General features: G+C 38.3%; 1 protein-coding gene across 1 annotated transcript; it reads right to left on the bottom strand.

Moving 5' to 3' along the window:
• Positions 1-25: 25 nt before the first annotated feature.
• LOC139465792 (m7GpppN-mRNA hydrolase-like) lies at positions 26-15,033 on the bottom strand. Its single transcript, XM_071247712.1, has 9 exons — positions 14,865-15,033; positions 11,792-11,943; positions 11,250-11,377; positions 10,624-10,722; positions 8,649-8,801; positions 7,557-7,669; positions 5,146-5,509; positions 3,679-3,745; positions 26-2,061 (listed from the first exon to the last, which is right to left on the bottom strand). The coding sequence occupies exons 1-9, from the start codon at positions 14,951-14,953 to the stop codon at positions 1,940-1,942; spliced, it is 1,287 nt and encodes a 428-aa protein (XP_071103813.1). The 5' UTR covers positions 14,954-15,033; the 3' UTR covers positions 26-1,939.
• Between the last annotated feature and the right edge of the window lie 322 nt (positions 15,034-15,355).

Below are 15,355 nucleotides of genomic sequence, written 5' to 3'. Positions count from 1 at the left end.
ATTTACAAATCTATCAAACGTACAAAACAATTACTTGCATTAAATGGTGCCTGAGAGAATCTCATTAAAATATGATCTTAGCTCTCACTGGCGGTAGCGAGAACGAATATCTGATTTTAATGAGATTGTGACTGCAATGAAGTACATCCTAACTCAATCAATATTAAACTTACTCCTTCAATGTGCTCATGCTTCATGTGCTTCATGATGCGCAAGTACCTACACATTGTTGCAGCAATAATCCAGGAGGGACAAATACAGGTTTCAATCAAAAATTGTTTTCTGAAATGGAAACCACGTGTTTGTACAATGAACTCATTAAAATGGTGACAATGAAACTTCTCAGTTGTATTCTCAAAATGCAAAAATGAATATGAAATGTAAGTCCTTTATGGAGTCTTTTCATGAAAGTAATATCAGGGTACATTTTCCATCAATCAACAAAAGTCAATTCATGCCCGAAGGAATATGAATATGATATAAGTAAATGTGTCATTTTCTGTTGTGATTATGGTCTAAAACAATCAGAAATAAGAAACTCACAATGGCTGCCCAAACAGCTCGATGATTGATGATAGCATTGAGTTTTCTGGAGAAATGTACATTCTCAGCAAAATAAGAAATCATGTATTTTTAAAAAATATCCAATAAATCCTGTTCACAGACTTTTTCTTATCACTAAAATACCCTAACAACTACAGTAGTACCCTGAAATAATGCTTTTTACATGGATATTGGTGGGAATGTTAAATAGAGCTATGGGCAGTAACCATGGCAACTCAGCAACTGAATCTTTTGATCCGCTAAAAGAATGAATGAATAAATACTGCTTTACACCGCATCAGCAATATTACAGCTATTCGCGGCCCTCCTACTGATAAGATACAACAAGTCCATGAGTAGGAATAATAAATGTCAATTGTGATTCAGCTTTCAAAAGTGCTTCCAGAGTTTGAGTGGACAGAGGCCAGCAGCCAATCCTGTCTCCCCTCCCACTCAATGTTACACACAACATGCTGATAGGTCATAAAGGAACCGATATCAGCCAATTGATTTTTAATTTACTTGGTTTGCAAATTCTTCCTTTAATAGTGGTATGGTCAGTGGACAAAACAAAAAGAAAATCCCCCAAAATCCGAGAAACAACTTTTTGTAAACAAACTTATTAAACCATTTCTGAGGGTGAAACATTATTAGAAAGCAAAACATATCTAACCTTCTTATATTGACCTACCTAATGTACTTTTAACAGTACTTTCATCATTGTTTATCTTTTTCATAATATAAAAACAAACATCCAAAGCAACATTCAATATTTTTGTAGAAAGCTTTTTCAATCTCACAGAAAGATTTAAATTAACCTCTAGTGTGACAACAACCTTACCTCAATATCTAATATTTTTTTCAACAAAAACCTCCCCTCTTTCCTCTGAACAATACATGGTTAGGGACAACTCAACAAGTTATTTATAGTTTCGGAATACTGGCTGGTGTACGTCTTAAAGTTTCCTTCTTCATGCTAATGCAACATGGAGAATCAGTGAGCAGGTTGGGTTAAATGCTGCTGTGAACAGTATTTTACCTCCATCATGGCTTAATGTGGGAAGATAGCCCAGGGTGGCACTGGTCTTCGATGTTTACCACTCTGGTGAAACGCCCAAACAGGTTCATGGTGCTGACAACTCAAGGACCATAACCTGGGGAAATCTGGAATTCCAACCCATGGTCAGCAGATCCTGGCACATGTAAGGGGTACGATTCTGCACATTAAAATCTGATACCTTAGGCCACTGGGCACCCATGCCCTTGGGAGCATCAGAGCAAGTTATTCACTGCAGAATCACATCAGGTACCAGACTGCTTTTGTTCTGTAGGTGTCCTGATTAACAATGAGCAAAAGTGTCGTCACGGAAACTGCTGTTTCCCGGGAACTGTACAACTAGGAAAGACAGGCCATTATAGCATCCACATCAAAACGAAAGTTGAGCCATGTCTTTGAGTAAAGTTCCCCTTTTCCGAGGTCACGCTTCTTCTGTAGTTTCTCCGACTGAGTGGAACGTCCTGAAATGTTTAATGCATTGTCATTCCCAAGACCCAGAGATATGCTAAACCCTGTGGATGAGGATAGCTGCATGTACACAGATAAAGTCTTCCAATATACAGTATGAGACCCAGAGATATGCTAAACCCTGTGGACGAGGATAGCTGCATGTACATAGATAAAGTCTTCTAATATACAGTATGAGATCCAGAGATATGCTAAACCCTGTGGACGAGGATAGCTGCATGTACACAGATAAAGTCTTCCAATATACAGTATGAGACCCAGAGATATGCTAAACACAGTGGATGAGGATAGCTGCATGTACATAGATAAAGTTTTCCAATATACAGTATGAGACCCAGAGATATGCTAAACCCTGTGGACGAGGATAGCTGCATGTACATAGAAAAAGTCTTCCAATATACAGTATGAGACCCAGAGATATGCTAAACCCAGTGGACGAGGATAGCTGCATGTACATAGATAAAGTCTTCCAATATACAGTATGAGACCCAGAGATATGCTAAACCCTGTGGATGAGGATAGCTGCATGTACACAGATAAAGTCTTCCAATATACAGTATGAGACCCAGAGATATGCTAAACACAGTGGACGAGGATAGCTGCATGTAAACAGATAAAGTCTTCCAATATACAGTATGAGGCCCAGAGATATGCTAAACACAGTGGACGAGGATAGCTGCATGTACATAGAAAAAGTCTTCCAATATACAGTATGAGACCCAGAGATATGCTAAACACAGTGGACGAGGATAGCTGCATGTAAACAGATAAAGTCTTCCAATATACAGTATGAGGCCCAGAGATATGCTAAACCCTGTGGACGAGGATAGCTGCATGTACATAGAAAAAGTCTTCCAATATACAGTATGAGACCCAGACATATGCTAAACCCTATGGATGAGGATAGCTGCATGTAAACAGATAAAGTCTTCCAATATACAGTATGAGGCCATCTTATTTCAGGGATAAATCTTTTATTTCAAATGACAATATGTTGAGTTATCTCAAGCAGGGCTCGACGTAAGGAACTTGATCTAATCTTCACAAGGAAAAATAACCTGCATCATAGCCATTGCTATTCCAATATACAGCATAAGGACATAAATATAAATATATGGCTTAAAATAAAGGAATGAGTTCTCAGGTGATGTTTTTTTGTAAATATTGTGGTGGGCAGTGTTTTTTTCTGTTTTTTTTTTCTGGTTCTTCAAACTATTATGTAACCAAATAAACAGCTGTGTACAATCAACCTGGGAAAGGGCCTCCATACATAAATGTATTCCTTGATAAGTAAAATACTATACAGTACTTTGTATTGTAACATTTCACTGCCGAGGTTGTGTGTTCAAAACACAGAATATTTAAGGATATTTAAAACATATTTTTTTTAAATGGAAACAAAAACAAAACATGCGTCTGACTTAATGATGATGTGAACCTGAGAACCAAGACTAATATATTTTTACCCTTAATACACGGGGATAAATCTTTTATTCCAAATGAAAATATGTTTAGAGTTATCTCATGTAATTTCTGTTGGCTTACTTTGGGTAATATGAAATGAGTCCCAGCCAGACTAAGACAGTACTCGGCGTGTTGAGTGTGCTTACCTTGTTGTTTGTCAAACTGAGTGGCAAGATTCCTCCTTGTCTGTCCCGTCACAGCACCATCACGAGCCTGGCAAACAGAACAGCACATTCTACTCATATACATTTGACACAGATGCTGAGCTATGAAATATAGTTAAAAAACTCACACAACTTACAAAAATGTGTACTAATGATTTTTTTAACTTAAAATCCAACAAGAAATAGTATTTGTATGATAACACCTCAAAGGAGTCAATATCATGGAGCTTGGACACTCAGCAGCTAGCTACTGCTTAAAGCTCTGCACGATAACGTTGAACCCATTCGACAGAGGTGTCACTTCCCGTGCATCTGATGTCAAACCCATTCGACAGGCGAATATCATAACGACACCCCAAAATAAAACTCGCCATATCTATTTACCAAGAAGGCTTAATGAGCTTGCTCAATATTAAAACTTTCAGTGGTTTATTTACCTCAAAAAGAAAATATCACATGTTAAAAAAGTTTCGGCCCAACTTCTCGGCGCATAACTACCAGAAACAACCACTGTTGACTTTTGGCACTTCACGTTAAGCCGCATGCAGTCCGATATTTTCTTTACAATTTTATCTTTTTTTACATTCGATCATGATTTTTTGTTTGCTGACGAATGAAAAACACTCAAGTTCATTAATTTCTAAAAATTAGCAACTTTCGGTGTAACTAATTGTAAACAAAAACAATCTGAATCATAACATCATCAATTGGATGGAACTTGTACAATCATGGCAACGGCGGTAAACAAACAACTCCACATGCATCGTGATCCCGTAGTACTATTATAATCATTCAGTTACATTCAGAAACTTAAGTTCCTATAATTAGAAACATGGAAGTATATATATCTTTGTAAAAAAAATCTCATTTTTTTTTATTTTGTTTGATAAACTTTCTGACATTGACCGGTTGTTGACAAACCGACCAACGAAAGAAATATGTTTTGAGCATGGCCTAACTCGCGATTTGTTTAGTTGAACAAAGTCAACAAACGCTGCGAATAATAAAAAATCTGAACTTATATACATTATAGGTAAACCATTCAGTCGAAAAATAATGCATATTACGAAAAACAATCAAGATTCTTGCAATTTTACCTATCGTTCTGAAACCGGAAGAACGTACCTCATCTCACACATCAAGGCAAGATATGCAAAAGTTTATCAAACTACTGACGCTTAATCCCGAAAAAGATTAATCCGAAACTATGTTTGTCCTGGGCAGCAGTCTCCACCCCGATGTCTTATATTTGTTCATGATTGCCGCCGGTGCGTAGCATGTTTGAAGTTTAAATCTTGGGAGAAATCATGACCTGACTGCTGAATCCATGAGAGAAAAAATAAGAGGGGTAGGTGGTGGTGGGTGGTGGTGGGTGGTGGTGAGGGAATGCCGAGCGGAGGGGGTCAGCCAGTGTTGGAGTATAGATACTTTCTCATCATAGAGCCTCACCAGAATCTGGTACTGCTGTTTGTTCTGTTGGTGTGGAGACTGCATCACCTGCTGACGCTGCTGGCTTCCTGTTGCCTTGACAACATTGCCACGCCCTTTCCCCGGGGACTCTGCTCGATGCTTATTTTCCTTCACAGCCTGCTTGGCGGACTCCTTCAGCTGGATGTACTCCTGGTAGTCACTCTGAAGCTGCTGACCAAATACCAACGTCTGCCGCTGCTTCTGCCGCGTCCCAGACTGTCTCCCATCACTGGCTTCACGATTCTTGGATGCCTTTTGCTGATTGGTTGTATTCTTGAACTCTCCATCCGACTGAGACTGAGTTTGAGACTCTGAATTGAAGCCTAACCATTTGCGTAGCTGTCTGAAGTGGAAATAAACTACATGGAAAAGCAGACCTTTCACAGAGGGTTTCAAACGTGTGTGAGGATGTGCTGGTTGGTTGGTTTCTCTTAAAGATATCATCTTATATTATCCAGTGTATTATATCTCCATGCTGTTTTGATAAATGTCCTGGAGTCCGTTCCACAAAGCGATCTTAGCGCTTAGATGATCGTAACTCTTCTACTTTACACAGGCTTACGACAGCCGTAGCACTAAGATCGCTTTGTGGAACAGGCCCCTGGACCCATTCAGCGTTGTGACATTTGAATCGGAGATTTGGTAGAGAACATGTCCAGGGTGTTTAACATAATAGAAGGGGGATAGATATTACAATACACTGGATAATCAAGGTTGATATTTCTGTGTGCTCAGATTGCTACTCCAAATGTTCTACATCTAAAATGATTTAATGTTTGTTTGTTGTTTAACACCACACTCAGCAATATTCCAGCTATATGACTGCAGTCTGTAAATAATAGAGTCTGGGCCAGACAATCCAGTGATTGACATCATGAGCATCGATTCACGCAATTGGGACCGATAACATGTATCAACCAAGTCAGCGAGTCTGACCACCTGATCACGTTAGTTGCCTTTTATGACAAGCATAGTCACCTTTGAGGGCAAGCATGGGTTGCGGAAGACCTATTATACCCCAGATCTTCACAGTTCAAAATACTTTAATAACCAACATCACCAACATTAACCTGTGCTCTAGGAATCATAGACTAAACATCAAATTGTCACAATATACTTTATATTATTGAAAATGGCATTTGTTTCTTTGTTCGTTTGTATGTTGTTCAACGCCTCATTCACCGATATTCCAGCTGTGTGACGTTAGCCTGTAAATAATTTAGTCTTGACCAGACAATCCAGTGAATGATATTACCAGTAGGGCTGTTACGATTCGCTCGCATATTCGGTGAATCGAACCGTATCCATTCATGAATTGAATTCGTTATTCTTTGCCATTAGAATCGAATATTTATGAATATGCAAGTATGTGCATTTACATACCCTGTACCTAAAAATATCCATAAGAACATATGATATGCATAGATTTCTTCAAAGACAACACTCTTATAATATTTAATTTAACAGTATTGGGGTCACTGGTCATTGTCACATTTGAGCAGATACTTATACCTGGATAAGTGCAGTATATAAATGTATAATATATTTATAATTAACAAACCATGTCAAAACATTTATGTTAATGCTTCACTGAATATAACAAATAATACAGCAACTGCTGACTTGTTATTGTTTTCGTGAATTAATATTCGTATTCGTTACACTATATTTGTGATACGAATCATATTCACCTCATAGTGTATTCATTGCAGCCCTAGTTACCAGTATGAGCAATGACTCACACCGTTGGGGTACCATGCATCAACCAAGTCACAGAGCCTGACCACTTGATTCACTTAGGCATAAACTAACTACATGTCAGAATGTTGAGATCTGATTAGTTCACGTGATCTTGATAACGTACCACGTATCCCGCTTGGGAGGGAAATATCGTCCTGAGCGGGAGAATAGATCCCTTCTACCCCGCCATGAAGGAAACAGACTGCACATGGATTTTTGAGAGTGACAATACATCTCTTGCACCTTGCTACATCCGGCGTTAGGTTTCATACCACTCACTCGTGACTAAAATGACTTATACCCCTTGTGATACTCCTACAATTTACAAAGTGGGCAGCATTGAATCATAACAATTTGACATCATTGCGTGTTTTGTTTGTTTATTTGTTGTTTAACACCGCACTATTCCATCTGTATGAAACCAGTCTGTAAATAATAGAGTCTGGACCAGACAGACAAATGTTTGCCATCATGAGCATCAATCTACATGATTGGGATACGATGTCATGCATCAAGCAATTCAGCAAGCCTGACCACCTGATCCTGTTAGTCCCCTCTTACAACAAGCATGAGCTGCTGAAGACCAATTCTAACCTGGATCTTCAATGACTGTAATGTCAACTTAGTTGCAGAAACACAGAAACACTCACTTCACAAAGGGGATAACCATGAAGAAATTATTTGGGTTCATCCCCAGCTTCGTCTTGCACCCGATGTCCTTCTTGTGACATGGGAGGGAGTCAATGGGAAACCACTGCAGGCTCTGAAACAAACATCTGCATACATGTAATACTATTACCATGATTACAGGTTCTATTCTGGCCAGACCCATGTCTACAAAACCACAGATTTATCTAGAACTCCAAACTATGTGCAATCAGCAGGCAAATCGCTATTTTGTTTAAAACTGTGGTTTTTTTCAAAGTTATTATTTGCCTAAATTCAGAGGTTTTCACATTGCATTCAATGCAATATAGAGGAAGAGGCATCAATGCTCATTTTAACACTAGTGAAACTAAAGATTAAAGCTTCTTCCTCTATATTGGTTCTGTTATTAGTGAAAACAAGTCCCTTCTCCAAAGTCATAACACTTAATAGCGTTAACTGTAACAGCATGAACTAGGAAATGTTTAATTCCAATTAATCAAAATTTTCTGACATTTGCTCCAAACTTGAGCAGGTCTAGATAAAGCCCCTTGATGTTGAACACTACAATCAGCAAAATTCCAACAAGTCTGGACCAGACAATCCAGTGATGACATTTTAAGCATCGATCTAAACAATTGGGATATGATGAAATGTATCAACCGAGTCAGCCAGACTGACCACCTGATCCTGTTAGTTGCCTCTTATGACAAACATGGGTTGGTGAGGACCAATTCTAACCTGGATCTTCATTTTGTAAACTTTCTTGCGACAGAGATAGCTAAAAAGCTTAATCTATGACAAAGCAGTTGAGTTCCTGGGTGTCATACTTAATCACAGCTGACAATAACATGGTTAATACAGACTCAGTACTTTACACTAACACTGAGCCACTGTTCCTAGTTAGTAGATTTTCTTAAGGACCAGTAAAATTTATGACACGCTGGTCCGGTGATTGAGTGTTATTTTGTAATTTAAGTTTGTACGAGTTTTGAAATAAGTGATAGATCAGGTCTAAACTCTGTTGTTTTCATATGACCAGGGAATAACACTTCATGATAATTATCAAAGGACAACAGAATAGTAAGACACCAAACCTTTATCTCCTTGCGTGTCTTGGGCTGAAAATGTGTATTGAGTGGCACCCCTGGGACGATGTACAGACGGGTCAGCTGATCATTCATCTGGTTCTCCAAGTAGTCTGTTTTTCGGATAAGTGCTGATATGTCCAATCCTGTCTCCTCCATCACCTAACAACAGATAAAAATGTAAATTTGTACTTTATCAATAGGTGAGGTGAAGTGAAATGGTGTTTAACGTTGCGTCCAAGATTATTGCACTTATATAGCGACTGCATGTACGTGTGTTTGTGTGGCTGCTTGTACTAGTCCGAACTGATGCTTATTTATAGTGCTAGCTCACTGAGATACCATGCCGCAGTTTAACATGAATACCCTGGTCAGACACAGTGAGTATACTGACTCTGAGCCGACCAGTCCTTGTTTTAGCTCCTTAATGCCGAGTGCCAGACAGGGTAACAACAAGTACCATATTTTAACGTCTTTTGGTATGACGCGGCCGGGGATCAAACACACGACCTTCCCCAATCCGGGCAGATGCTCTACCACTAGACCACGGGGGGTCTCTTTATCAATAAACATATAAAGGTCACTCTCACTGTACAATACACATCATTAAAGTTGTCATGATAGCAAATCAAAGTTGACATATTAAAGAAACATTTGACATCATTAATTTTAAAGGGGGAACTATCCTCAGGCAAATTTATAATCCCTACAAGTTTCATTTTGTTCACAAACTTATTTGTCTGTCTGTTTACTCAAATTTCATGATGTAAACTACTAAAAAGATTTAAAGAACACCCAATTTTTTTTAAATGACTTTAGTTATTCTGTTAAGGCAATCAAACAGTTGGTCATTAATTACCTTGTTACATAGAGACATAATCTCTGTTGACACAAGACACTATCTACAATGTCAAGACAATTTCTGAAAATGGCTACGATACATCATGTAAAAAATGGACCTAGGACACAAGCATCGCATAATGGCACAAAGTATCATATTGTACTAGCACTATGTTGAATCATCACAGTCCTTTTAAAGAAGGACTATACTATTCCGCCTATTGTTCATTTTCAGTATAGGTTTCGACAATGAAATTACTAATAAGTGCATCATGTGAAACTGAGGCTATGTCTATTTGATTGGGGTAATTGTTATTTAGCATTGATATACATAATAAATCCGAGTTGGCAGAGGGGGAAGTTTGTGTTTGAAAGACATGAATCAAACTAACTACACCCCCAAATTTGTAAGTTCCCCCCTTTCTCATATTGTGGTTTGATCCGAATCAGAATTAGACAATAACCAACAAGCTTAGAGGAATGTATTATCTATCACATGAGAGTGAATGGCTTTAATCCCAAGCCTTTGGCAAGGGACTTACAGCATTAATTCACGAGGTACTGATAATCCGTGATTCCACGTAGGTTATTCTATATATTACTCATTAAAAATTTGAAAGAAAATCCAGAAAAACATAAAAAATTTCTACCTGCATAGAAACTTCAAAGATGGTAGAATATTGTTCAGATGACGTAATGTAATCAATGTGTGACGTCATGAATGGTGCATGACATCATATCACATTTTTCTCTACAATGAAGCACTGTGACATCATGTGGCTTCAATTGACCAATCAGCATTGAGCATGTTGAGAATCACTAAAATTTACGTACAAATATCACAAAGCTATTACACATGATCCTTCTACCCTATGGGTTATACTACATGGATATCTACTTTTGAAATCATGCTACATGAATACAAGAATGGTACAGCTTGCTACTTTAGGTTCTCTTGTCATAAAAGCATGCGTAGCCAAGAAAGGATAAGAATTTATGGATGAACAACTTCTTTATTACAATTAAGGGGCAACGTTTCGGTGTAGGTTCTACCACCGTTATTAAGCAAGTGATATACAGAGTGTGGTTGGCAAGTATGCCTATGAAAGAAGTAATGTGTAGCCAATCTTATTGCTGGACTTACCTCTCTGACAGCACAGTTGAGGGAAATCTCCTCGGCGTTCACCTTGCCCTTAGGGAACCCCCAGCTTGACTTGGTCCAAAACCCCTGCACCAGGAGACACTGCAAGCGGCCACATACATTTTCTACATCGCCTTATCTTTCTCATAGTTACATTACTTATTACAAATAAATTGTTATGAACTATGCAAGATTTGAAAATGTCACTTAAAATATGGAAACAGTAGAAGTAATTATTTTTTTAATCCTGGGAAGTTCATTTAGCATGTTGATCGCAAGTCATTGTGAGTGAGTGATTTTAACACCGCTTTGAAAATAGTTAGGCATACATCACTGCAAGTCAGCTTAATGTCGGAGGAAAGCCGGAAGTGATGTGGGTCTTGCACGTTTTCCATTGTGAAACCCACGAACATGAGTTGCGTGTTGAAAAACCTAGAAACATAATCAGAGCTTCCTGACATGCCTAAGGGATGTTACTCTGTAGAGCAAATTCTGGCTCCTCAGATGACTGGGCCCCTATTTTTGTACAGGGTCACATAGACTTAACTACCAAAGTACCCAGTTGATGAGATGTAACTCATCACATGTGACCAGCACACACTAACATCACGAATGCTAATTGAACATACATATTTTTTGTCGGGATCAAGGATGATAGCTCCATAGGTTGGGACGCTCATTTTGTAGGCTCTCCATTCTTCGAGCCGCTTGTCCACATGCTCTGCATGAATAGACAAAAATGGACAGTGGCGGAAAACTGATATGGTTAAGAAAATATATTTAATTTACTATCACGATTAGGCAATGAAAAGAAACATTTCTCATCAAAAACTCATTTTCAAAAATTAAGGCTTTTAACCTTACCAGAAAAAAACTAATTTAGCATGTTGGCACAGTTTGAGAAAGGAATAATAACCCTTACATTAGACTCTGGTCAATATTGACATGCATGAACTAACATTACCATTTTGCCAGACAAAACCAAACAATGTCATGATTACTGATTTCTCATCAAAAACATTTGTCACATATACATTTCAAAACTTCCTGTATCATGATTTCAAACCCTTTTTTAACTTTTCATGGCCTTAAAGAAATAAGTTTAGCTGTTTATGTACCATCAAAATAAGATCTATACAATGCTATAAGGTACATGTTACAGCAAGGATACTGTGGGAAGAGAATTCCTTGATTCCACATGTCTTCAGTTCTGGGTTTTCGGCACAGTAGAAGTCAAGATAGAACCAATGTGCCAGCTCTACTTGGAAGAAGATGCGGATCAAGTCCTGACGCTCCTCCTCAGGGATATTGATGATGAATCGACTAAAAAAAACCATGAAACTACATTGAGTGGTCTATAGGCCATGATAGGTGTCTGTTTATGTGAACCAATCAGATTCAAGTAGTCCAAATTTGGTTCGAGCGACAGATCAGAAAGTCAAACCCATCAATAATGTTTATGTGGAATTCATAAACATCCTGTTACTGGTATTATTATGGAGTTATCTCTTGTTACCATGGTTACTTATATGTTTGTTGAATGGTACATACATAGTGAGTGAGTTCCATTTAAAGTCATGTTGGCAGTATTTCAGCCATAATGTGATGGCACATACATCATTGTACATACTGTAATTGTTATGCTAAGCTGTAAGTTGCTTCCAGCATTTCTTTCTTAATTTAGGAACATCTATTCCACTATGCACACTCACACCACCCCGCTGAGCATAATCAAAACCGTTGATGACCAGTTGAACTTGGCTGCAATGCCAATAAATGTTTGTTTGTCAGTTTAGCATGTTTGGAGTTGTTGCTTGGATTATCACATCCCTGTGTAGCAATTCAGTGTAAACTTTATTAGATGTAGTGTTCATATATATATATGTGCTGCTTAAAATAAAACATTTGTTTTTTCATTTTAATGGGCATTTTGCAGGAGTTATCAGGTCCAAACACAACACTGGATTCCAAGCTGTATGCAAATTTCAATCAGATAACTGGGTATTTGGAGTTTTTTTGACATGGGTGAAAAGAACAGTAACTCTTCCTTAAAAGGGAAAAATTCTTAGGCCTACCTTTAGTATTCAGCAACACAAAGTTTACAAACAAAACGGTATGGCGTTGTTTGTGAAATTTTGTTGCCCTATACACCAGTGAAACAATGCCCTGCGACGTCAGCCTTGCAAGAGGGTCCTGATGGGGGGGTCCCATAAGCAGTAAAATTTAGGGTATGTTTTCATTAAGCAGTATTTTTTCTTCTTTTTCAATAAAATCATCGCGAAAAATTCCTAAATCAGCCATGGCAGGACATGGGACTTTTAATTCTGCTTTCGTTTCATCCTGACAATTCATATTTTTAAAACCTGGTAAAATCTCAAATCGCTAAACATTCTAGACTGGTCCCCTGCGTCAGTTGCGCAGCCTGCTTTCTGTGGCGAAGCATTTGGGTCTTGAAGACAGATTGTTTTTTTCACCATTTTAATCATTTTACGATAAGCAGTAAATTATTTATTTACGTTAAGCAGCTATTTTTGGTATTTTACGATAAGCTTTTACGATACAAAAAGATGACTTTTACGTTTACGATAGTGTTTGAAGGGTGTTTTACGTTAAGCATTAAAACCCATCACGACCCTCTTGCAACAGGGTCCCTCTCACTCTTTTCAGTCACAATATCACCCCATGAATAAACAAATACTGATACTCTTGTGAATTCAACATCTGTTGCCTGGAGGTGTTTTCAGTTAATGCAATAACGGATTATTCCTAACCACTCTGTATCTTGTAGGTTATAGAACCTGATGAGTGTGCAAAATGGCATCGGGATCAATCGTCAGTGTCTGTCACCAGACACCATGCCTACCCATAATCTTCGTAAGTGCCCATCATCTATTCAACCATTTCCGACCATTTCCGTAACATCTCAGGCATGACTAGGTAAAATCAGTTTAACCGTGTGGATGTAGCTCAGTCAGTTAGCTGTCAGACTAACAACCCGCATGTCGTGAGTTTCTTAAAAAAATGGTTTGCTTGTCTTAGTGACACGCAGACCACAACAAAATGCTGAATGATTTACTGTGTCTGGGTCCATTGAAAATATGCCAGGTTGTTATCATTATGATGCAAATTTAATAGAGATTCTGTCTTTGTTTGTAACTTGTGACGCGTTTACCGGATTGGCTCATTAGTGCATTAGTTAGCTGACGCTCTACCACTGGACCAAGAGCACCATCACATGTAATTAGTGTTCGTTTAATGGGTCATTTGCACCTCATTAACACTCATGCGTAGTTAAGTGAACAATGATTTCGAATGCGTGTTACTACTACCGTCTCCATTCATCTTTTTGAGGAAGCCATGACTGCCATTGTCCATCAAAATGAGTAACCAATTCAGTGACAAAAGTGTTAAAACAGACTATGCTCTAAAAAGATTACCCTCACTGGATTATTGGAAACACTATAAAAAGGTAAGAAATTATGGCTTACCCTAGCTGTAACAAGGCTAACCATAATGAATACAAAGGGGTTTTGGGCCGGAAAGGTGTGACAGCTCCCTAAGATCGTAAAGGGTGATGGATCGCAAGGTGTGTCAGCTACCTTAGACGAGTGCGAGTGCATTCGAGTGTGAGCCATGGTAATAGCATAGTGAGACAGTGGTAGCCCTATAGCAGATGTATAGAGCAGTAATTTAACCGGTAAATGGCATTGTTGCCAAGCCTTCTTCTGGTGTTCTATAGAATTCCACCTATAGTATAGATCGTTCTCGCCATGCCCACAGGCTGTGCGACACAGAATCCTAAAGATACTCCTCTTCCCTTGAACTTTAAACGTTAAATGTACGACAACCGTCCTGATTCACTTATGTGGTAATGTTTTGATTGGTTTATCTGGATCCTCTGATGCCATATCGCAATAAAATGTGAACTAAACTTGCTGAAAACTGAACTTAGACATATGTTGTATATAAACAAGGTGTTTGTTACATGATGATTATATTCCAAGCCTATGAAAATCGTACTGACACAAGAGATTAGTGGTCAATATGATCGGTATTGATAATCACATTTCAACACGAACTTATTAATTCGAGTTTTTAATTCAAGAAAATGACATGGGCTGGTGACATGCAATTTCGTATTCAGATGGACTTCTACAACAGCTACATTTCGCGGAAATAGAGTGTCCGGTGCTAAGACACAGTAAGATCACTAGCCTTGACAATTCAATAATTCTTTAACAAACCTGCACAGGTCGTCCAACACGTATCCAGGGATTGGGAATGCTGGGGTTGAAGACTGGTTAGTTGAAGTGGGCTGTGCTTGAGTTTCCATTTTTTCATTCGAAATCAGAAAGCTATGTAGGAAAACAATTTTGTAATTTCATACGAAAGAAAATCTCCGCCATTGGTCACCGGAAGCGGAAATGGAGTAAGACTATCTAGTCTTTTCCAACAGAGAACAATAAAACGTTTATGTACCCTAGGCGAACAGGCATACATCGTTTTCGCACGTTTGAACTTGAGAAAATAAAATAAAATACATATTCCACATAGAAAGCAAACGCTATTTCATTGCTGTTTTCAGCTTACTCTGTGTATAATCCGATGATGGTCTAACTATATCTACATGACATGTCTAAAACGTTAGTATTTTATTAAGCGTTTCCCAAAACTATTCAGTCATGTTAATCAGGAGACAGACATACTGTGTTTTCAATGTATAGCTAGGTTACCT

Source organism: Haliotis cracherodii, unplaced genomic scaffold (assembly GCF_022045235.1).
Source record: "Haliotis cracherodii isolate W230 unplaced genomic scaffold, xgHalCrac1.p SCAF_1, whole genome shotgun sequence".
NCBI classification, from domain to species: Eukaryota; Metazoa; Mollusca; class Gastropoda; order Lepetellida; family Haliotidae; genus Haliotis; species Haliotis cracherodii.
Note: the sequence above shows the minus strand (reverse complement) of the source record. Positions and strands in the feature narration are given on the sequence as shown.

Bases quoted from the DNA above. Each gene is read 5' to 3' on its own strand.
- LOC139465792 (XM_071247712.1), bottom strand. From the start codon at position 14,953: ATGGAAACTCAAGCACAGCCCACTTCAACTAACCAGTCTTCAACCCCA. The intron at 11,944-14,864 runs GTTTGTTAAAGA...GGTTTTTTTTAG, and splicing joins GTGTTGGACGACCTGTGCAG to TCGATTCATCATCAATATCC. The intron at 10,723-11,249 runs GTATGTTCAATT...GGCCGCTTGCAG, and splicing joins TTGATCCCGACAAAAAATAT to TGTCTCCTGGTGCAGGGGTT.